Source organism: Oncorhynchus masou, chromosome 12 (genome assembly GCF_036934945.1).
Source record: "Oncorhynchus masou masou isolate Uvic2021 chromosome 12, UVic_Omas_1.1, whole genome shotgun sequence".
NCBI classification, from domain to species: Eukaryota; Metazoa; Chordata; class Actinopteri; order Salmoniformes; family Salmonidae; genus Oncorhynchus; species Oncorhynchus masou.
In genome coordinates, this window is record NC_088223.1 from 27,787,337 (window position 1) to 27,811,189 (window position 23,853).

General features: G+C 43.1%; 1 protein-coding gene across 2 annotated transcripts; it reads left to right on the top strand.

Moving 5' to 3' along the window:
- Positions 1 to 22,785, top strand: LOC135549797 (metal regulatory transcription factor 1-like). 2 transcript variants are annotated; one of them, XM_064980103.1, is made up of 11 exons: positions 1 to 166; positions 2,547 to 3,056; positions 10,093 to 10,331; positions 10,720 to 10,851; positions 10,942 to 11,021; positions 12,368 to 12,501; positions 14,348 to 14,422; positions 19,022 to 19,079; positions 19,191 to 19,939; positions 21,476 to 21,545; positions 21,808 to 22,785. In XM_064980103.1, exons 2-11 carry the CDS (start codon positions 2,589 to 2,591, stop codon positions 22,089 to 22,091), a joined length of 2,289 nt encoding a protein of 762 aa, XP_064836175.1. In that variant the 5' UTR covers positions 1 to 166; positions 2,547 to 2,588; the 3' UTR covers positions 22,092 to 22,785. The 2 variants fall into 2 exon arrangements, with proteins under 2 accessions (XP_064836175.1, XP_064836176.1); XM_064980104.1 differs by lacking the exon at positions 14,348 to 14,422.
- The last annotated feature ends 1,068 nt before the right edge of the window (positions 22,786 to 23,853 follow it).

The following is a 23,853-nucleotide window of genomic DNA, read 5'->3' on the forward strand; positions in this document are numbered from 1 at the left end:
GGAAGCTGGATAAGTAGGCTGCTAGGGTAACTACGATGTTGCAACAGTGTAACAACGGAGGAATTGCTGATTGAGTCCGGGTAAACAAAGCAGAAGACATTTTATAAATACTTGGATGACCTTGTAGTTGTTCTTGACTGCATTTACGTGGTGAACTTTCAAAATGGTGAGTAGTTTGGAATTGTTATTGAAACATGGCAACATTTATGTGTTGCGCCTGCTGGGTGAGTGCTAGTAATGTTAGCAACAAGTAAAATAGTTTTGATGATAGTTAGAGCTCACCGAGGAATGTCAAGAACGTCGTTGACTTTGTATTAGGCTACTGTTGTTTCAAACTGTTTAACCAAAAGTACGTTTAACCAATAGTATGTTTCTCGTTTTTATGTGAAAAAATAATATGCGTATGTATTTCTCATGATTGGTTACTGTTACTTGATTGGTTACTGTTACCCGTGGCGGTCGGTGCTGTTTAAGATGAGGGAGGACGATTTTTACTTTTCATGAGCATGGCCTTATTTCTATTACAGCACATTGGATGACTGTCATTCATATTCCGTTCACCCAGTTCAGTGTAACATCGATAGGTTTAGGCTACTACACGATTCTCTAATTTTCCCTATACCCATCATGGCTACAACCTAGCCTATGAATGAAAGTTTACAAGGTAGGTGCACACAGGTGGAGAGAATTATGAGGAGACTGACAGTGACGAATGTACAGACAGTGACACATTCAATAACGCCTTGCACACTCTTGCCTGCATCTAGCAATCTAGGGTGTAAACATTAGTCCCAACAGTTGCAAACAAGAGTTTTTTTTTTATTGGACAAATTCAGGTATGTTTATCCCTGTTCCATTTGCTTCCGTTTTAAGAAAGGTTTTTCAACAAAATCGACTGAATGAATCACAAGTATTCACGGTTCACTTTCAGAGCAGCCACATTGTATTCCTTCTCGCATCTATGCACTCCCCTCCTCTCACCTTTCCCCTTCGCTTTTGGACTTCAATGCACAACACAACAGCCTACATAGTCACCATATTAGCTAAGGTAATGTCATAGTCAACATAGCTAATAGAACTAACGCGTTATTAAACCTTCTATAATCATGCAGTAGTCATTAAGCAGTTTCACACTTTTTAAAATAATCTTTATTTTAACCTTTATTTAACTAGTCAAGTCGGTTAAGAACATGTTCTTATTTACAATGTCGGCCTACCCCAGCCAAACCCAGACAACACTGAGCCAATTGTGCGCCACTCATTCATGGCCGGTTGTGATACAGCCTGGAATCAAACCAGGGTGTCTGTAGGGACGCCTCTAGCACTGAGATGCAGTGCCTTAGACCGCTGCGTCACTCGGGAGCCAACACAACTCTTACACCGGCAGGCCCCGGTGGCAATAAATTAAGAAAACCAAAAGCATACTGTAGCAGGCTCAAGAGTGTAGGGTTTCCACGTCACCAAGTTCAATAGCCAAACACGTACAGGGAGCACAACAAGAATGCAAATGGGGAATTTATTAGGGATATTTGCACACGGTGGGAAAAGGGGGGGATCCAGTAACAAGTTCACAACGGGTAATCGTACAGGAGAATTCTCCCGCTCTCACACTCTCCATAACACGCATTTCCCTCTCAGCCATCTCCCTCTTTGTGCAGCCCGCTTCTTCTTTTATCCCCAAGCCCTCAATGGCTTAATGATCCACCGGCTTGCCTTCTTGGGACAAGAAGTCCATATAAGGCTCGGGGGTGGAGTCGGCGGGCTGCAAGATATCTTCCTTCAATCACTACTCCCCTCATCTCTCCCTGCCATCTGCCACAATACCTTGACTTGGAAGAGTTCCAATGTTGTGTTTTTGCTAGTCACAGCCAGCATAGCAAACATAGCATCACTCTGTTTGAGCAGGCTGTTTGAGTAGGTTACACTAGCTAGCTGCATTTGCTAGCAGTAAAACTGAAAGTGAAAAAATATTATGAAATCTTTCTTGCTTCTCCTTCATTTTGGAATAAATTGATTTGTTCAAAACTGTTCAACTATTATCTTTCTCTCTTTTTGAGTCAACTACTCACCACATGTTATGCACTGCAGTGCTAGCTAGCTGTAGTTTATGCTTTCAGTACTAGAATAATTCTCTGATCCTTTGAGTGGATAACATGGCAGTTCATGCTGCAAGAGCTCTGATATGTTGGAGAACGTCCTCTGGAAGTTGTCATAATTACTGTCTAAGTGTATGGAAGGGGGTGAGAACCATGCGCCTCCTAGGTTTTGTATTGAAGTCAGTGTACCCAGAGGAGGACGGAAGCTTGCTGTCCTCCAGCTACACCATGGTGCTACCCTACAGAGTGCTGTTGAGGCTACTGTATACCATTTTTTTTTGTCAAAACAGTAACAGTTTAAAACTGTTATTTGGTGATGTGAATATATTTAGTATAGTTTTATCTGAAAAGGATAACTTTTTGAATGTTTTACAATTTGTATTTTTATGAAATTAAGTGAGAGCCTCAACTGATTGATACATTTTCTCCCCTCTTCCTCTCTCCTTTCAGTGGCAAACCAGTTAGTGTGTGTGTGCACCTTTGTTACCATGCATGAGGATGAATGTCCAATCCAATGAGACCATGCTCTTTGAGGAAGAGGTGGACAAGACAAGTCGGGAGGTTGAAGAGGACAATGTGTCCACGAAGATGGTTACTGTCAACTGGGACCAATGGGACAGGTTACTGCTGCCCTCTCCACTGGACTCTGGTGTGCACAGTCTGGACACAGTGTATGACAGAACCACCGTGATGATTGAGCAAGACCCTGTGGGTTCTACAACAGACAATAAAGAGGAAGAAGAGGACCTGATGATGTATCTAGATGAGGGATTTGAGACGGAGGACCGTGGAGGTCTGGAAGACCACTGGGAGGCCATGTCACAGGGGTACATCCACCACACCATCTCCCAGGACCAGATCCAGTTCACCATCAACCCTGGTTCCACACCCATGCCCCGGCACATCCAGGGGGCCACCATCACACTACACTCTGAGTGCCCAGATACCCACCACAGCGAGGTAAGCCTTTATATCCAAAGACCTGAAGACTTGTGTTAGCTCTTTGCGCTATTGCCAAGGCAACCCGTTTCAACCATAGTTAGTCACATAAGACAGTTAAAATAAAATAAATGTATGGGGTAGATCAGCTTTAATATTGTAGATATTGTAGAACCCTGCCCCTATTGAATACACAGTGGGATATTGGTTATGTTGCACTACCTAAGGCTTCCGCTAGATGTCAACCGTCTTTAGAAACTTTTTTGAGGATTCTACTGTGAAGTGGGACCGAATGAGAGAGGAATGAGTCAGAGGTCTTCCAGCAGTCACGAGCTGGTCATGCGCAATTCACATGAGAGTGAGCTGCGTTCCTTTGCTTTTCTGAAGACAAAGGAATTCTCTGGTTGGAATATTATTGAAGTTTTATGTTAAAAAACATCCTAAAGATTGATTCCATACATCGTTTGACATGTTTCTATGGACAGTAACGGAACTTTTTGACATTTGGTCTGCAACTAGGGAACGCGCTTCATGACTTTGGATTTGTTTACCAAACGTGCTAACAAAAGTAGCTCTTTGGACTAAAATTATGGACATTATTGAACAAATCAAACATTTAATGTGGAACTGGGATTCCTGGGAGTGCATTCTGATGAAGATCATCAAAGGTAAGTGAATATTTATAATGCTATTTATGACTAATGTTGACCACCCAATATAGCGGATATCTTTTTGGCTGCTTTGTTGTCTGAAAGCTTTACTCAGATTATTGCATGGTTTGCTTTTTCCGTAAAGCTTTTTTGAAATCTGACACAGTGGTTGCATTAAGGAGAAGTGTATCTATATTTCCATGTCTAACAATTGTATTTTCATAGACATTTATAATGTGTATTTCTGTAAAATTATGTGGCTCTCTGCAATATCACTGGATGTTTTTGGAACTAGTGAACATAATGCGCCAATGTATACTGAGATTTTTTTATATAAATATGCACTTTATCTAACAAAACATACATGTATTGTGTAACATGAAGTCCTATGAGTGTCATCTGATGAAACCCATCAAAGGTTTTTCTGCGGCTTGGCTCTGACCTAACATATTTGTTTGTGGTGCTTTTGCTGTAAAGCCTATTTGAAATCGGACACTTTGGTCGGATTTATAACAAGATTACATTTTAAAATGGTATAAGATACATGTATGTTTGAGGAATTTTAATTATGAGATTTCTGTTTGAATTTGGTGCTCTGCACTTTCACTGGCTGTTGTCATATCAATCCAAGTTTTAACCAAAAAAGGTTTAAACAAATCTAAATATATTTTAGATTTATCAAAGTAGCCACCCTTTGCCTTGATGACAGTTTTGCACGCTCTTGGCATTCTCTCAACCAGCTTCACCTGGAATGTTTTTTCAACAGTCTTGAAGGAGTTCCCACATATGCTGAGCACTTGTTGGCTTCTTTTCCTTCACTCTGCGGTCCAACTCATCCCAAACCATCTTTATTGGGTTGAGGTCGAGTGATTGTGGAGGCCAGGTCATCTGATGCAGCACTCCATCACTCTCCTTCTTGGTCAAATAGCCCTTACAAAGCCTGGAGGTGTGACGGGTCATTGTCCTGTTGAAAAACAAATGATAGTACCACTAGACGTGAACCAGATGGGATGGCGTATTGCTGCAGAATGCTGGGGTGACCATGCTGGTTAAGTGTGCCTTGAATTCTAAATAAATTACAGACAGTGTCACCAGCAAAGCACCAACACGCCATTACACCTTCTCCTCCATGCTTCATGGTGGGAGCCACAAATGCGGAGATCATCCGTTCACCTACTCTGCGTCTCACAAAAACCTGGCGGTTGGAACCAAAAATCTGAAATTTGAAGTCATCGGACCAAAGGACAGATTTCCACCAGTCTATTGTCCATTGCTCGTGTTTCTTGGCCCAAGCAAGCCTCTTCTTATGATTGGTGTCCTTTAGTTGTTGTTTCTTTGCAACATTTCGACCATGAAGGACTGATTCACATCAGACCAAAGGACAGATTTCCACCAGTCTATTGTCCATTGCTCGTGTTTCTTGGCCCAAGCAAGCCTCTTCTTATGATTGGTGTCCTTTAGTTGTTGTTTCTTTGCAACATTTCGACCATGAAGGACTGATTCACATCAGACCAAAGGACAGATTTCCACCAGTCTATTGTCCATTGCTCGTGTTTCTTGGCCCAAGCAAGCCTCTTCTTATTATTGGTGTCCTTTAGTTGTTGTTTCTTTGCAACATTTCGACCATGAAGGACTGATTCACATCTATCACTCCAGTGTTAATGCTAAATTGTAATTATTTTGCCTCTATGGTCTATTTATTGCCTTACCTCTCTACTCTTCTACATTTGCACAGACTGTACATGTATTTTTTCTATTGTGATATTGACTGTACGTTTGTTTGTAACTTTGTTGTTTTTGTCACACTGCTTTGCTTTATCTTGGCCAGGTCGCAGTTTTAAATGAGAACTTGTTCTCAACTGGCCTAACCGGTTAAATAAAATTCACACGGTCTCTTCTGAACAGTTGATGTTGAGATGTGTCTGTTACTTGAACTCTGAAGCCTTTATTTGGGCTGCAATTTTTGAGGCTGGTAACTCGAATGAACTAATCTTCTTCAGCAGAGGTAACTCTGGGTCTTCTTTTCCTGTGGCGATCCTCATGAGAGCCCGTTTCATCATAGAGCATGAAGAAAACATTCAAAGTTCTTGAAATGTAACGTATTGACTGACCTTCATGTCTTAAAATAATGATGGACTGTCATTTCTCTTTGTTTATTTGAGCTGTTCTTGCCATAATATGGACTTTTACCAAATAGGGCTATCTTCTGTATACCAACCCTACCTTGTCACAACACAACTGATTGCCTCAAACACATTAAGAAGGAAAGAAATTCCACAATTAACTTTTAACAAGACACCAATAATAAGAAACCAATAAGACAAAACAAACAGAAAAGAGAAAAGGGATCGGTGGCAGCTAGTAGACCGGTGACGACGACCGCCGAGCCCGCCCGAACAGGAAGAGGAGCCACCTTCGGTAGGAGTCGTGACATAGTGTCTATTAATTGTCCAAATGCACGACCACATTTTCACAAATGCGTTAGCATAAGTAATTCCCAAACATTCTAAGAATTTATGAAAATGTGAAAATGACCATATCTAAGTGCTTGATTAATGTTTAAAAGGTGTCATATTCCTCCTGTGGAGTATATGTACAGATTTTAATATGATTTCAAGTTGCTAAAATGCTGTTAGTTCCACTTTAATGGTGCTGTATTAGTGGACTGATATAGCATCCTGTAGCGCTGGAAAAAATATTTTTTCAGCACCCCCCTTGAAAATACAATTAAAAAATATTTGCAGCATTTCCAAACTACATACTTCCCGCGGCTATGCCTGCGACCAAAAACAAGCTACATATGGGCAGTACCAAAACAAGTGATTCTGTCTTTTTGCAGCAAAATCTGCAGACCTGGGATGGTTGTATCCCCCATATACAGTGCATTGGGAAAGTATTCAGACCCCTTGACTTTTTCCACGTTTGTTACTTTACAGCCTTATTCTAAAATGTATTAAATACATTTTTCCTCATCAATCTATACACAATACCCTATAATGACAAAGAAATAACAGGTTTTTAGAAAGTTTAACACATTTTTTATTTTTTTAAATACCTTATTTACGTAAGTTTTCAGACCCTTTGCTACGAGACTCGAAATTGAGCTCAGTTGCATCCTGTTTCCAATGATCATCCTTGAGATGTTTCTACAACTTGATTGGAGTCCACCTATGGTCAATTAAATTCATTGGACATATAAGATCCCACAGTTGACAGTGCATGTCAGAGCAAAAACCAAGCCATGAGGTCGAAGAAATTGTCCGTAGAGCTCCGAAACAGGATTGTGTCGAGGCACAGATCTGGGGAACTGTACCAACAAATTGCTGCAGCATTGAAGGGTCCCAAGAACAGTGGCATCATTCTTAAATGGAAGAATTTGGAACCATCAACACTCTTCCTAGAACTGGCTGCCCAGCCAAACTGAGCAATCGGGGAGAAGGGCCTTGGTCAGAGGATGACCAAGAACCCGATGGTCACTCTGACAAGAGTTCCTCTGCAGAGATGGGGGAATCTTCCAGAAGGACAACCATCTTTGCAGCACTCCACCAATCAGGCCTTTATGGTAGAGTGGCCAGATGGAAGCCACTTCTTAGTAAAAGGCACATGACAGCCCGCTTGGAGTTTGCCAAAAGGCACCTAAAGACTCTCAGACCACGAGAAACAAGATTATCTGGTGTGATGAAACTAAGATTGAACTCTTTGGAATCAATGCGTAGTGTCGCGTTTGGAGGAAACCTGGCACCATTCCTACAGTGAAGCATGGTGGTGGCAGCATCATGCTGTGGGGATGTTTTTCAGCAGCAGGGATACTAGTCAGGATCAAGGGAAAGATGACAGAGAAAAGTACAGAGATCCTTGATAAATACCTGCTCCAGAGTCCTCAGGATCTCAGACTAGGGCAAAGGTTCACCTTCCAACAGGACAACGACCCTAAGCACACAGCCAAGACAACGCAGGAGTGGCTTGGGGACAAGTCTCTCAATGTCCTTGAGTGGCCCAGCCAGAGCCCGGAGTTGAACACAATCAAACATCTCTGGAGAGACCTGAAAATAGCTGTGCAGCGACGCTCCCCATCCAACCTGACAGAGCTTGAGAGGATCTGCAGAGAAGAATTGGAGAAACTCCCCAAATACAGGTGTGCCAAGCTTCTTGCGTCATACCCAAGAAGACTCGAGGCTGTAATCACTGCCTAAGGTGCTTCAACAAAGTACTGAGTACAGGGTCTGAATAAGTATGTAAATGTAATATTTCTGTGTTTTTATTTTATAAATTTGCAAAATGTTCTAAAAAACTGTTTTTCCTTTGTCATTATAGGGTATTGTGCTTACACAAAATCTATTTGATCAATTTTAAAATAAGGCTGTAACGTAACAAAATTTGGAAAAAGTCAAGGGGTCTGAATACTTTCCGAATGCACTGTATAAAACATTATATTGGTTGCAAGAATGTTGTATTATAATTTTAATTGGAAAAAATGGACCCTTTTGAATCTGGTGTTTTGTGTATCAGTTCATAAACAATGTGCCATGGAATCGGTACATCGCAAATCTTTTCCCAACTCTTTTGCAATCTATATGGCACAGTTGTCATTTTTTTTATCCTTAAATGAAACTGGTATACTTTTTTTATTTATCACAATTGTCTTTAACCGATTTTGGTCTTTAATGCAGGGACGACAGACAAGTTCCTTACTTTCTCCCCTTTCTACTTGCCTCCTCCACTTTTGCGGTAATGCTGCAATCAGTTGGTTGTAATTTTGGATAGAGCAAAAATGTTCATATATTTTTGTTAATTGTCTGTGACATAATTCCACCAGTCCTATTTATGATATAATTTACAAGGATTATGCCATTTGTATAATTTTTCACAATTATATATATATATATATACATTTAAATCAATTACTGTATTTGAGTTTAACCATAATATTTGTTGTAATTTTGTTCTGTGTCCAGAAAACACACTCCTGGTATTGTGGTTTTGAGGAGGAGAGGCGCCGTTGCTCATTCACATACACTGATTATACTAAACATTAGGAACACCTTCCTAATATTGAGTTGAACCCCCCCCCCCCTCTCTCTTTGGTTGGTGGACCATTCTTGATACACACAGGAAACTGTTGAGTATGAAAACCCTAGCAACGTTGCAGTTCTTGACACAAACCGGTGTGCTTACATTTTATTGTCTTGCCTACTCACCCTCTGACTACCACAAATATGGAAAAAAATACACAATCAATGTCTCAAGGCTTAAAAATCATTCTTTAACCTGTCTCCTCCACTTAATTTACACTGATTTGAAGTGGATTTAACAAGTTATATCAATAAGGGGGCATAGCTTTCACATGGATTCACCTGTTCAGTCTGTCATGGAATGAGCAGGTGTTCTTAATGTTCCAGCCATTATGTCCTGAAGGATGTTGCAAGGCTATAGCTAGGCAGAGCCATTTGTAGTATTATTTTAAATAATACTTACACCATGTTGAGAGTGTAGGCACCAACCCTTAGGGCAAACATTACATCGGGTTGGTCAGGCTCACACATGTGATGTCATATGATGTGCATTCTCAATCTGTGAATAACTGACAGACCCTCTTTGGCATAATACATATACACTCTAAGAAAAGAGGGTTCCAAAAATGTTCTTTAACTGTCCTCATAAGACAACCCTTTTTGGTTCCCGTTAAAATTATTTTTTGGTTCCATATAGATAGAATCCTCTGTGCAAAAGGGTTCTTCATGGAACCCAAAAGGGTTCTGCCAGGAACGAAAAAGGGTTATTCAAAGTGTTCTCTTATGGGCACAGCCGAAGAACCATTTTAAGTTCTGAATAGCACCTTTTTTTTCTAAGAGTTTAGAACATGGAAGGAATTAAGATGTCATTAAGTCACATCATCACTGAGAAAATAGACCATGCTAGGTTAGCAGCAGCACCATATTCTGTGAAGATGACAAGCCAACTGTTATGATGAAGTCAGTGAGTGAGAGGAAGAGACAGGAGAGGGGATTGGTTTGGGGTGGTGAAATTGGGCCATCCCGGGAGCTAGCTGTGAAGCTTCTGGTTTTCCCCCATCAGCCTCTCCCATCCAGAACCAATGAGTCATTATCTCAAGTTCTCGGCAGATGTCGAGATGAGAGGAATATTTCACTGCTCTCTATGCTCTACAGCCTCTTGGTTCTCTTTCTGTGAAGCTAATTAGGTCTCATTCATACATGTGCACTTCAATCTTCTCATATAAACCAATACAGCTAATTAATTTCCAGACTTGATGTAATGCTTGTCAAGTGTTACGTACCGGTAATTGCCATGAACACTTCCTACATGTTAAGCGTATGTTTATGTATGTGGCGGTGTTCCATCTTTTCGACATAGGCAAAGAGTTGTTATATAAACTGTCTGTTCTGCAGGTGAAGCGTTACCAGTGTCTATACAAGGACTGTACTCGTACCTACAGCACAGCAGGGAACCTGCGGACCCACCAGAAGAGACACAGAGGAGAATACACATTTGTCTGCAACCAGTTGGGCTGTGACAAGGCCTTCCTCACCTCCTACAGTCTGAAGATCCACATCCGCGTTCACACCAAGGAGAAGCCCTTCGAATGTGATCAACAGGGCTGTGAGAAGGCCTACAACACACTGTATAGGTAAGGGTGAAGCGTTTTCCAAAACCATTGATTAGGCAGAGCAGGTACTCCAATTTAGCTGTCTTGCCTCCCCACATATTTTCTTAATAGATCATTTCCAGGCCCACTGTCACCAAAATTGTCAACTGAAAGCAATCGTAGTCAAACAATTGTAATCAAATCAAAGGGGGTAGTCTTCCTGCCATGGATCAACTGAAGTGTCACATGATGATGTTTCATAATTTCGGCACTCTCCTGACCCCTGACCTCAAAGTTAATGAACATATCCTAGTGGCCTTTGGTATGCTGACCCCAAGTAAAGCTACAGCTCTGTGACTATCTGTTGGTGTGCTGAACTGCAAACATCAGCCGTGTCAGTTCCATCTGTTGTGATTGTGTTGATGTGCAGGCTAAAAGCCCACCAGAGACTGCACACAGGGAACACGTTTAACTGTGAGTCAGATGGATGCACCAAGTACTTCACCACCCTGAGTGACCTGAGGAAACACATCCGGACACACTCCAAGGAGAAGCCCTTCAGGTGAGCTCTCAAGTTTTCAGTGGGTTGAATGAACAAATGAATGCATGCATAAATGGGCACAAATCACCTCATTTTGTGTTTTCTCCCCAGGTGTGATACTCCTGGCTGTTACAAGACTTTCACCTCTAGTGACCATCTCCAAACACACTTCCTGGGACACACCGGTACAGGTGTGTATAACAGGAATTGTGGGGAGAGAGTGGGGATACATAGCATGCTCCTTTAGCTCAAACCCTGTTTATTTTGAAATAAGACAAGGAAGAGTTAAACTGTTTTTCCAGAGATTCAGATACAACAATACGTTGTAGCACTTGTCTTTCCTCCCGCTACGCTTTATTGAGTATTCCTAATGGAGTATGGCTTCCTCTACTGTGTGTGTGTGTTGAATACATCAGAGTTTATTTCAGCCCAGTAGATAGGCCTTAGAACCGCTCATCTCCCCAGATTCTTATTGGCCCATTTATTCTCCTAACGCCCTGTCAGTGAATCCTGGTGAGCCTATTTATCCACATCCAACGGAGTGCTGAGATCACACACACATAAGAGGATGGCTTCAATGTAGCAGATACATGCTATGGTATGGAATGTAGAGTAGAGACACTACCCATTGACAACACTGACTGTGCATAATGACACACACACACACAAACAGTTCCAAAAGTCCAAACCCCATCAATCTGGGCGCTTCAGCCAGACTCAAGCAAACGCTCATGTATTTGTAGTAATTCAAAAACTATTTGAACCCAAGTCTGATTGCTGCTGCTGTTGTTGTGGTGAAGAACACAGCTATTAATACTGCTGCTTCCTCTGGGGCCCTGGCTCTCTCACTCTCTCTCACACACGCACACATCAAATACACACACACACACACACACACACACACACATCAAATACACACACACACATCAAATATACACACATCAGACACACACACATACATACTTGTTTCTTCTCACACTCCATTCTGACTATAACACTGTCTGTCATTTGTCTTTCTAGCCTGTTCCTTTGATACCAGAGAAATTAACAAACTCTTCCTCCCTCCGAGGAGCTATGAGTATCAGATGGGATCTCTTTAGTTAACCATTGCATGTGATCTGTGAATGCATGGAGACATCTGTGAACTCACATTGAATTCAGAGGCTGAGGAAACATAGTCAGCTGTTTGGTTGGCTTCCCACTGGAAGTTTCCATCTGTAAGATGCAGAACTGCTTGTCTGTGCGTGCTTGTTTCTCAGACTACGTTAGTGGCTTGAACCTCCTTGCCCTTTTCCCCAAAAACACAGGCCTCAAGGCACTAACAAGTCTACTTCACCATAGTCATGTTACTAATGTTCCTTGTCATTATGCATGGACTTGTATATTGCTGACAGTATTTCTATATCCTCTCACCTTCAACCATGAGGCTGGGACTATTTCTCAAATTATGGGCCTGGAAGCAACAAGGTCGGCTGCTGTATAAGAGAGACCAATAAAAGTAATGTGTGTGTGTGTGTGTGTGTGTTATTTCTCCTAGGCGAGCCACCCCTCCTTCAGGTGGACACAGACGGTGATATCTCCCTAAGCTCCTCCAACAACCTGAGAGACAACCTCAAAGGTCATGATCCTGGAGCGTCAGCTGACATCACTGACAGCCACTCTCTCTCAGAGGTGAGTCCTCCCACCATGTGACTGAAAATGTCACTTAATGATGTTTTAACAATGATACATTTCATCTGTTTCTGTCTCATAAAGTGGCTTGCGAAAGTATTCACCCCCCTTGGCATTTTTTCTATTTTGTTGCCTTACAACCTAGAATTCAAATGGATTTTTGGGGGGTTTGTATCATTTGATTTACACAACATGCCTACCACTTTGAAGATGCAACATATTTTTTCTTGTGAAACAAACAAGAAATAAGACACAAAAACTGAAAACTGGAGCGTGCTTAACTATTCACCCCTCAAAGTCAATACTTTGTAGAGCTACCTTTTGCAGCAATTACAGCTGCAAGTATCTTGGAGTATGTCTCTATAAGCTTGGCACATCTAGTCACTGGGATCTTTGCCCATTCTTCAAGGCAAAACTGCTTCAGCTCCTTCAAGTTGGATGGGTTCTGCTGGTGTACAGCAATTTTTAAGTCATACCACACATTCTCAATTGGATTGAGGTCTGGTCTTTGACTAGGACATTCCAAGGCATTTAAATGTTTCTCCTTAAACCACTCGAGTGTTGCTTTAGCAGTATGCTTAGGGTCATTGTCCTGCTGGAAAGTGAACCTCCGTTCCAGTCTCAAATCTCTGGAAGACTGAAATAGGTTTCCCTCAAGAATTTCCCTGTATTTAGCGCCATCCATCATTCCTTAAATTCTGACCAGTTTTCCAGTCCCTGCCGATGGAAAAACAACCCCACAGCATGATACTGCAACCACCATGCTTCACTGTGGGGATGGCGTTCTCGGGGTGATGAGAGGTGTTGGGTTTGCACCAGACATAGCGTTTTCCTTGATGGCCAAAAAGCTACATTTTAGTCTCACATGACCAGAGTACCTTCTTCCATGTGTTTGGGGAGTTTCCCACATCTCTTTTGGCGAACCACAAACATGTTTGCTTATTCTTTTCTTTAAGCAATGGCTTTTTTTCTTGACACTCTTCCGTAAAGCACAGCTCTGTGGAGTGTACGGCTTGAAGGGGTCATATGGACAGATACTCCAATCTCCGCTGTGGAGCTTTGCATGTCCTTCAGGGTTATCTTTGGTCTCTTTGTTGCCTCTATGATTAATACCCTCCTTGCCTGGTCCGTGAGTTTTGGTGGGCGGCCCTGTCTTGGCAGGTTTGTTTTGGTGCCATATTCTTTCCATTTTTTAATAATAGATTTATGTTCAAAGTTTCTGATATTTTTTTATAACCAAACCCTGATCTGTACTCCCCACCTTGTCCCTGACCTGTTTGGAGAGCTCCTTGGTCTTCATGGTGCTGCTTGCTTGGTGGTGCACCTTGCTTAGTAGTGTTGCAGACTCTGGGACCTTACAGAACAAGTGTATATATACTGAGATCATGTGACAGATCATGTGACACTTAGATTGCACACAGGTGCAATCTATTTAACTAAGTATGTGACTTCTGAAGGTAATTGGTTGCACCAGATCTTATTTAGGGGCTTCACAGCAAAGGTGGTGAATACACCACTTTTCCAGGCTTTTTCAAATGTATTTTTATTTTAAACAAGTAATTTTTGTTCATTTCACTTCACCAATTTGGACTATTTAGTGTATATCATTACATGAAATCCAGATAAAAATCTATTTAAGTTACAGGTTGTAATGCAACAAAATAGGAAAACGCCAAGGGGGCTGAATGCTTTTACAAGGCACTGTATGTGTCAAGTCTATTACTGATCCAATATCAATACAATCAATACATTAGCTCTATTTTTCTTCAGTTTACATCTGTTCTCAACTTCCGGTTATCTCTAATCACCTCTTATAATCAATCAATAATCATGTTTTGAAACACAGGATTTGAACCCTCGTTCCCCATGTCTCAGTGATATGAGCCTGATTTCCACTGATTCTCAGCTCAGAGAAAATAATGTAAGTCATTTTGTACCTCTTTCTTTCCACATTTTCAATATCACACTGAGTCTGAATCAATATATCACCATTCAATATGTCTTAAAGACATGTATACAGTTAGCACTATGCTATTGGCTATATAGACACTATTAGAGACCACAGCCATGTCTCTGGGCTAACTATACATGTCAATGTTGTTCATAGTGAATGGTAATGTAAATATAATATGGTAACTAAGACATGTACTATACAGTGCCTTCGGAAAGTATTCAGACCCCTTGACTTTTCCCAGCCTTATTCTAAAATGGATGAAAAGATAAATAAAAAAATCTCCATAATGACTTACTGTACAAGTCAAAAGTTTGGACACACCTACTTATTCCAGTGTTTTTATTTGTACCTTTTTTGTACATTGTAGAATAATAATGAAGACATCAACTATGAAATAACACTCATGTAGTAACCAAAAAAAGTGTTAAACAAATCAACATTTATTTTATATTTCAGATTCTTCAAACTAGCCACCATTTTCCTTAATGACAGCTTTGCACACACTTGGCATTCTCTCATCTAGATTCATGAGGTAGTCACCTGGAATGCATTTCAATTAACATGTGGACCTTGTTAAAAGTTAATTTGTGGAATTTCTTTCCTTCTTAATGTGTTTGAGCCAATCAGTCGTGCCGTGACAAGGTAGAGGCGGTATACAGAAGATAGCCCTATTTGGTAAAAGGCCTAGTCCATATTATGGCAAGAACAGCTCAAATAAGCAAAGACATGAAGGTCAGTCAATCTGGAAAATGTCAAAAACATTTAAAGTTTCTTCAAGTGCAGTCGCAAAAACCATCAAGAGCTATGATGAAACTGGCTCTCATGAGGACCGCCACAGGAACAGAAGATTCAGAGGATAAGTTCATTAGAGTTAACTGCACCTGAGATTACAGCTCAAATAAATGTTTCAGAGTTCAAATAACAGACACCATCTCAACATCAACTGTTCAGAGGAGACTGTGTGAATCAGGATTTCATGGTTGAATTGCTTTAAAGAAACCACTACTAAAGGACACCAATAAGAAGAAGAATAAACTTGCTTGGGCCAAGAAACACGAGCAATGGACATTAGACTGGTGGAAATCTGTCCTTTGGTCTGATGAATTCAAATCGGAGATTTTTGGTTTCAACAGCATGTCTTTGTGAGACGCAGAGTAGGTGAATGGATGATCTCTGCATGTGTGGTTCCCACCGTGAAGCATGGAGGAGGTGGTGTGATGGTGTGCGGGTGCTTTGCTGGTGATACTGTCTGTGATTTATTTCGAATTCAAGTCACACTTAACCTGCATGGCATTCTGCAGCAATGTGCCATCCCATCTTGTTTGCGCTTAGTGGGACTATCACTTGTTTTTCAACAGGACAATGACGCATCACACCTCCAGGCTGTGTTAGGACTATTTGACCAAGAAGGAGAGTGATGGAGTGCTGCATCAGATGACCTGGCCTCCACAATCACCCAACCTCAACCCAATTTAGATGGTTTGGGATGAGTTCGACCGCAGAGTGAAGGAAAAGCAGCCAACAAGTGCTTAGCTTATGTGGGAACTCATTCAAGACTGTTGGAAAATAATTCCTCATGAAACTGGTTGAGAGAATGCTAAGAGTGTGCAAAGTTATGATCACGTCAAAGGGTGGCTTCTTTGAAGAATCTCAAAAATAAAATATATGATTTGTTTAACACTTTTTTGGTTACTACTTGATTCCATATGTGTTATTTTATAGCTTTGATGTCTTCTACTATTATTATGTAGAAAATAGTAAAAATAAAGAAAAACCCTTAAATGAGTAGGTGTGTCCAAACTGTTGATTGGTATTGTATGTAAATAAGGTATTTCAGATTTCTATTTTTAAGGACTTTGCAAAAAAGAAACATGTTTTCTCTTTGTCATTATGCGGTATTGTGGGTAGATTAATGAGGGAACAAAATTATTTAATACATTTTAGACTAAAGCTGTATGTAACGGCGTTCTTCGTTTGTCGCAAGAAAGTCGGACCGAAATGCAGCGTGTTGGTTACTCATGTTTATTAATGAAACAAATAACGGAACTATACATGAAATAACTAATAAATACAAAACAACAAAACGGAACGTGAAACCTATTACAGCCTATCTGGTGAACACTACACAGAGACAGGAACAATCACCCACGAAATACAAAGTGAAACCCAGGCTACCTAAATACGGTTCCCAATCAGAGACAACGAGAATCACCTGACTCTGATTGAGAACCGCCTCAGGCAGCCAAACCTATGTAACACACACCCCTAATCAGCTACAATCCCAATAACTAAAAAACCCCACTAAGAATTACAACAAACAATAAACCCATGTCACACCCTGGCCTGACCAACTAATTAACTAAAACACAAAATACTAAGACCAAGGTGTGACAGAACCCCCCTAAGGTGCGGACTCCCGAACGCACCTCTAAACCATAGGGAGGGTCCGGGTGGGCGTCTGTCCATGGTGGCGGTTCCGGCTCGGGACGTGGACCCCATTCCATAAATGTCATAGTTCCTCCCCTTCGCGTCCTGGGATAATCTACCCTCGCCGCCGACCATGGCCGAATAGTCCTCACCCAGAACCCCACTGAACTGAGGAGCAGCTCGGGACTGAGGGGCAGCTCGGGACTGAGGGGCAGCTCGGGACTGAGGGGCAGCTCGGGACTGAGGGGCAGCTCAGCACTGAGAGGAAGCCCAGCACTGAGAAGAAGCCCAGTACTGAGAAGAAGCCCAGCCAGGCAGTTGAATCCGGCAGATCCTGGCTGACTATCAGATCTGGCAGATCCTGGCTGACTGGCGGATCCTGGCTGACTGGTGGATCCTGGCTGACTGGCGGATCCTGGCTGACTGGCGGATCCTGGCTGACTGGCAGATCCTGGCCGACTGGCGGATCCTGGCTGACTAGCAGATCTGGCAGATCCTGGCTGACTGGCGGATCCTGGCTGACTGGCAGATCCTGGCCGACTGGCGGATCCTGGCTGACTAGCAGATCTGGCTGACTGGCGGATCCTGGCTGACTGGCGGATCTGGAAGAGTCTGGTTGACTGGCAGATCTGGAAGAGTCTGGTTGACTGGCAGATCTGGAAGAGTCTGGTTGACTGGCAGATCTGGAAGAGTCTGGTTGACTGGCAGATCTGGAAGAGTCTGGCTGAATAGCAGATCTGGAATAGTCTGGCTGACTGGCAGATCTGGAAGAGTCTGGTTGACTGGCAGATCTGAAAGAGTCTGGCTGACTGGCAGATCTGGAAGAGTCTGGCTGACTGGCAGCGCTGTAGAGGAGGAAGGCTCTAGAAACGCTGAACAGGCGGGAGACTCCGACAGCGCAGGAGAGGGAGAAAGCGCTGGCTGCGCTGAACAGGCGAGGCGCACTGAAGGCCTGATGCGTGGTGCTGGCACTGGTGGTATTGGGCCGAGGACACGCACAGGAAGCCTAGTGCGGGGAGCTGCTACCGGAGGGCTGGGGTGTGGAGGTGGTACTGGATAGAGGACACGCACAGGAAGCCTGGTGCGGGGAGCTACCATCGGAGGACTGGTGTGTGAAGGTGGCACAGGATGGACTGGACCGTGAAGGTGTACTGGAGAGCCTGAGAGCAGGACTGGCACAGGACGTGCAAGGCTAGGTAGGTACACAGGAGGCCTAGTGCGTGAGGCTGGCACATTTTTCACCAGCCGAATAACACGCACCTCAGGACTAGTATGGAGCGCTGACCCAGGTGCCATTAAATCCCCGACACGCTCCGTCGGACGAATATTGTACCTAAAGCACCAAACTAGCAACTCCCTCATTACTTTCTCCTCCAATTTCCCCATTAACTCCTTCACAGTCTCTGCTACGCTCACCTCCACCACTGGTTCTGGTCTCCTTGGCTCTTCACGATAAACAGGGAGAGTTGGCTCAGGTCTGTCTCCTGACTCAGCCACTCCCCCTCTGAGCCCCCCCCAAGAATTTTTTGGGGCTTCGCTCTGCGCCGCCGTGTCTTTTTTTTCCTACTCCATTCTCCTATAGCCCTCTTCGCACTGCTCCAGCGAATCCCAGGCGGGCTCCGGCACTCTCTCTGGGTCGGCCGCCCACCTGTCTATTTCTTCCCACGTCGTATAATCCATACTGTACTCCTCTTTGGGCTGCTCCTGTTTCCTCTTCGCCTGCTGCACCTTTGGGCGGCTACACTCCCCTGGTTTAGCCCAGGGTCCTCTCCCGTCAAGGATTTCCTCCCATGTCCAGAAATCCTTAATACGCGGCTCCTCTTTGGGCTGCTCCTGCCTGTTGACACGCTGCTCGGTCCATGTGTGGTGGGTGATTCTGTAACGGCGTTCTCCGTTTGTCGTTTTTTGTTTTTTCATGTATCGTCGTTTGTTCAATTAATAAACATGAGTAATCAACACGCTGCATTTCGGTCCGACTCTCTTTCGACAAACGAAGAACGCCGTTACACTGTAATGTCACAAAATGTGTACAAAGTCAAGGTCTTAATACTTTCCGAATGCACTGTATATGTGTTGGTCAATGCAACTGTAGGCTGGCTTTTCTAACGTTACTCTGCTGCTGTCTTGTCCCTGTGGCAGTCTGATGCCCTGGATCTGATGTTTGAGTTGCTGTTTCAAGACAAGCCCCAGACACAGGGTGAGTACTGTACTATGTAGTGGTGAACACCACCAGTGCTTTGTCGTCTAAATGACTTGTCTCCTGTTTAGCCCTTCAAACCCCTTATTACCTCTCCCCTATTTTCTCCAGGTGTGTCGTCGTTGGCAGTGCCCTCTTGTAGTCTGGAGAATCCATCTCCAACCGTGGTGCTCCCAGAAGCATCTCCCTGTTTTATCTCTGCCTGTCCTGCCCCCTCTGACTCTCTCCCTGGTGAACCCTGTCCTGTACCCCAGCCCGTCGCTGTCCTCACCCCTGGTGAATCCTGTCCAGTTCCTGTCGCTGTCTCTCCCATGATCATTGAAATAACTAAACATGATGTGAATCCAGAACAGCTGTCCAACCAGAGCCTATTACAACAGCCAGCCGCATCCGTCTATTACCAACCTAGCTCCAATCAGAGCCTACTACCACAGCCAACCAATGAGAGCCTCCTTCCACAGCAGAGCCTACGACTAGAGCCAACCATCACCCTCCATTCACAACCAGGCTCCACCCAGCGCCTCCTACTAGAGCCAACCACCACCCTCCATTCACAACCAGGCTCCACCCAGAGCCTTCTACTAGAGCCAACCACCACCGTCGATTCACAACTATGCTCCACCCAGAGTCTACTACTACAGCCAGCTGAGACGCCTTCCATCTATTCGCAACCAGGCCCATACCCTCCACCCCCCAGCTCCTTCATCCAGGCCCCACTAACACCCCTTTCCCTGGGGCACTTTGCTCCTCCTACTGTCCCTGCCGAGAGTGCCCTTCAGCCCCTGACCTTGTCCACACAGAACCTCCAGTGGCTGTTTAACAGTGTCTATGACCAGAGGCAGCAGGACACACAGCTATTAGTAAGTCATCATTAACAAGTTACTAATATGTTATTATAATTATTACAAGTTAGGCCCGTTATATGCTACACTACATGACCAAAGGTATGTGGACACCTGCTCGTCGAACATCTCATTCCAAATTAATGGGCATTAGTATGGAGCTGGTCCCCCCCTTTGCTGCTGTAACAGCCTCCACTCTTCTGGGAAGGCTTCCCACTAGATGTTGGAACATTGCTGCGGGGACTTGCTTCCATTCAGCCGCAAGAGCATTAGTGAGATCGGGCACTGATGTTAGGCAATTAGGCCTGGCTCGCAGTCGGTTTTCCTATTCATCCCAAAGGTATTCGATGGGGTTGAGGTCAGGGCTCTGTGCAGACCAGTCAAGTTATTCCACACCGATCTCGACAAACCATTTCTGTATGGACTTTGCTTTGTGCACGGGTCATTGTCATGCTGAAACAGGAAAGGGCCTCTCCAAACTGTTGCCACAAAGTTGGAAGCACAGAATCATCTAGAATGTCATTGTATGCTGTAGCATTAAGATTTCCCTTCACTGGAACTAAGGGGCCTAGCCCGAACCATGAAAACCAGCCCCAGACCATTATTCTTCCTCCACCAAACTGTTGGCACTATGCATTGAGGCAGGTAGCGTTCTCCTGGCATCCGCCAAACCTAGATTAGTCCGTCGTACTGCCAGATGGTGAAGCGTGATTCATCACTCCAGAGATTGCGTTTCCACTGCTCCAGAGTCCAATAGTGGCGAGCTTTACACCAAGCCAGATGACGCTTGGCATTGCACATGTTGATCTTAGGCTTGTGTGCGGCAGCTCGGCCATGGAAACCCATTCCACGAAGCTCCAGATGAACAGTTCTTGTGCTGACGTTGCTTCCAGAGGCAATTTGGAACTCGGTAGTGAGTGTTGCAACCGAGGACAGACGATTTTCGCGCTACACGTTTCCTCACTCGCCAGTCCCGTTCTGTGAGCTTGTGTGTGTGTGGCTGAAATAGCCGAATCCACTAACTTGAAGGGGTGTCCACATACTTTTGTGTGTGTGTGTATATATAGATAGATATAGATATATAAATAAACATGAAGGAATGTGATATTATTAGACTAACATCTGCTAGCAAACCTAAATGTATTAGCTGTTATAATATAATATATATAATACATTTAGGTTTGCTAGCAGATGTTGGTCTAATAATATCACATTCCTTCATGTTTTTATAGGCACATTTTTTATGAATTTATCTTTTTGTTGTCAGTATTGTCGGTATTTATTGGTGTCATTATTCTAGATGATTTATTGAAACCTGGAGTGCAGTAAAGCCAGCTAATTAGAATATGGAGAGGGTCGTCCAATCACTGTCCTTTTCATCAGGATATGGAGAGGGTCTGTCCAATCACTGGCCTGCTGGATCTCAACCAGTCCAGCTGTTCATTGACCATCAGTTGTTTTAATGAAACTATTCCTCTTTTTAGCCACGAGGCATTGATATTCTGTTAATCATATGCTGAACATGCTGTCTTCTCTTGTCTTGTTGTATTTCAGCAACAACACAATGGCTCGACACAAGAGAAGCTCTATTTCACCACAGCAATACCTATGGGAGGGAACACAGGTCATTTACTGAGATTCATCTTTTACTTTGTTGTATTTACCAATATTAACCTCTGATGTATTTAAGTGTGCTTTTTACACTAGTATTCTACATTTGGATAATTTCAATGAATTTGATCGCTAAACATTATCAGTTGCAGTGCTGTAGATATTGTAATGCTAGCTACAAGACTGTACCTGTGAGGTTGTTGCACTGTACAATTTTTATGGCTGAATGACTTTTTGAAACCTTTATTTGACGTGCCCGCTGTCTCGTGTTCTAGGGACAGCTCTGCAACAGCTAGGCCTGCGTCTGCCTGTCATCGTCATCAGACAGGGAGAGTCATGCCAGTGTCGGTGCCCCTGCAGAGACGGCAGCACAGCATCAAACACAGAGAAACAGACTGGTTGTCAACCTACTGGTGAACCCTCTGGTGCCCAGGTCAAGCAGCCCCAGGACCTATCAACCCAGGACCCACCACCACAGCCCCATCAGCCCCAGGACCCACCACCCCAGCCCCCTCCACAGCAGCAGCCTCAACCTCCACCTCCACCTGTACCTCTCTGATGAAAATTCAAGTCAACCTTTTGATAGTGAAGAAACTGTTCCTGTTACTTATCAACCTGACATCTTATATGCACTGTACTGTGTACTTAACTCTTTCTGTTGTTAATACCTAGTTCAGGATCAGGTCTCCCTACCCTGTCCCCATAACCTTAACCAACCGTAACCCCATACTAGTTGCTGAGGGTAGAAAGCAATCAAATTCTGCATTTCAGTGTAGATCAGGTCAATGCAGGCTATCTACAGTGTTTTATTTTGATTTATGACATGTCTGCTAGCGTTCAATTATAAGTTGGGCTAGAACAGTGGCTGGCCGCTGAGTGTAGTGTGGAAAACATTTGACTCAAGCACAAATCCTCTGTAGCAATATTCCACTTTACATCTAGTCCCGCTGGAAACATTAAGGGTGACATTTATTTTTGATGGTGCAGAAAGAAAAAGCGCTGCACGGGGAACATCACTCCCCATGCAGTACTTGGCATTGCAGTTTCTGTCAAATGTGTGTGAAATGCAAAATGTTCTGGGATGGTGTGCGTCATGAATCCGTACCATTTCATTATGAACCTGCAAATGATCTGGAGATGTTGTAAATGCTGCTATAACAATATAGTGTATTTAGACAAGAGCAAACTAACCTGGCAAAGAACACATTTTGAGTTTTTCTTGAATGTTCAAAATATAACCGTTTTTAACATTTCATTTTCTATGTAATGTCATCTGTTTACTGTTTATTTACTTACTGCCATTTTGATCAGGGGGACAGGTTAGCTGAGGGGACTGCATCTGGCTCCCTGTGGAGCTCTGAAGAGTTTATATATATATTTTTTTCAGAACAAAAAATCCCTTTGATTTTGCCTCTTTGAATCTTGTTCTGCATTATTGAACTAGCTTAATTGGCTTCCTGTTTTTAAGTGCTTTGGTTTGGAACTCTGAGTGGCAGAATTCCCTTGACGATGTTTACCTGGCCAACCCTGCTGCCTTTAGATGTGTTTCCTTTCTCTCTCTGTTGTGCTGTTCTTTTTTTCTGTTGTGACTTTCTGTCACTGGCCATTAGGTTGAACAATGTTTTCAAATGGCCTCAATATTCTAAAGCTGTTACAATTTTTCGGTTGGCGGTTTTTCCTCTCATGCTTCTGTTTAGCTAGCCTAGTGGACACATGCAGTTTGATCAAGGATGAACAAGCTCTCTATGGATGACGCTAACCTAGAATCCAAACTGATATGGTCCATTTCATCATTGTGGAATGAAGAATATCAGTTTGGAGTCCAGGCACAGATGATACTGGACTCAAAGAAAGTCAATGATTTCTTTATTCATGCCCTCCCACTGTCTTGTCAGTCAAATTCTATTTTCATCCTTCTATCTCTGTATTCTCTGTCTCTCACAGTTCACTGCCCTTCGACGGGTGACATTCTGAGGTATGAACCATTGAGCTATAATGGTATGAACACATCATCTGAACCATTGAGCTATAATGGTATGAACACATCATCTGAACCATTGAGCTATAATGGTATGAACACATCATCTGAACCATTGAGCTATAATGGTATGAACACATCATCTGAACCATTGAGCTATAATGGTATGAACACATCATCTGACCCATTGAGCTATAATGGTATGAACACATCATCTGAACCATTGAGCTATAATGGTATGAACACATCATCTGACCCATTGAGCTATAATGGTAGGAACACATCATCTGAACCATTGAGCTATAATGGTATGAACACATCATCTGAACCATTGAGCTATAAT

Excerpts from the sequence above, each read along its gene's own strand:
- LOC135549797 (XM_064980103.1), top strand. The coding sequence starts at position 2,589 with ATGAGGATGAATGTCCAATCCAATGAGACCATGCTCTTTGAGGAAGAG. Across the intron at positions 3,057-10,092 it reads CAGATACCCACCACAGCGAG|GTGAAGCGTTACCAGTGTCT; the intron begins GTAAGCCTTTAT and ends TCTGTTCTGCAG. Across the intron at positions 19,940-21,475 it reads AGCAGGACACACAGCTATTA|CAACAACACAATGGCTCGAC; the intron begins GTAAGTCATCAT and ends GTTGTATTTCAG.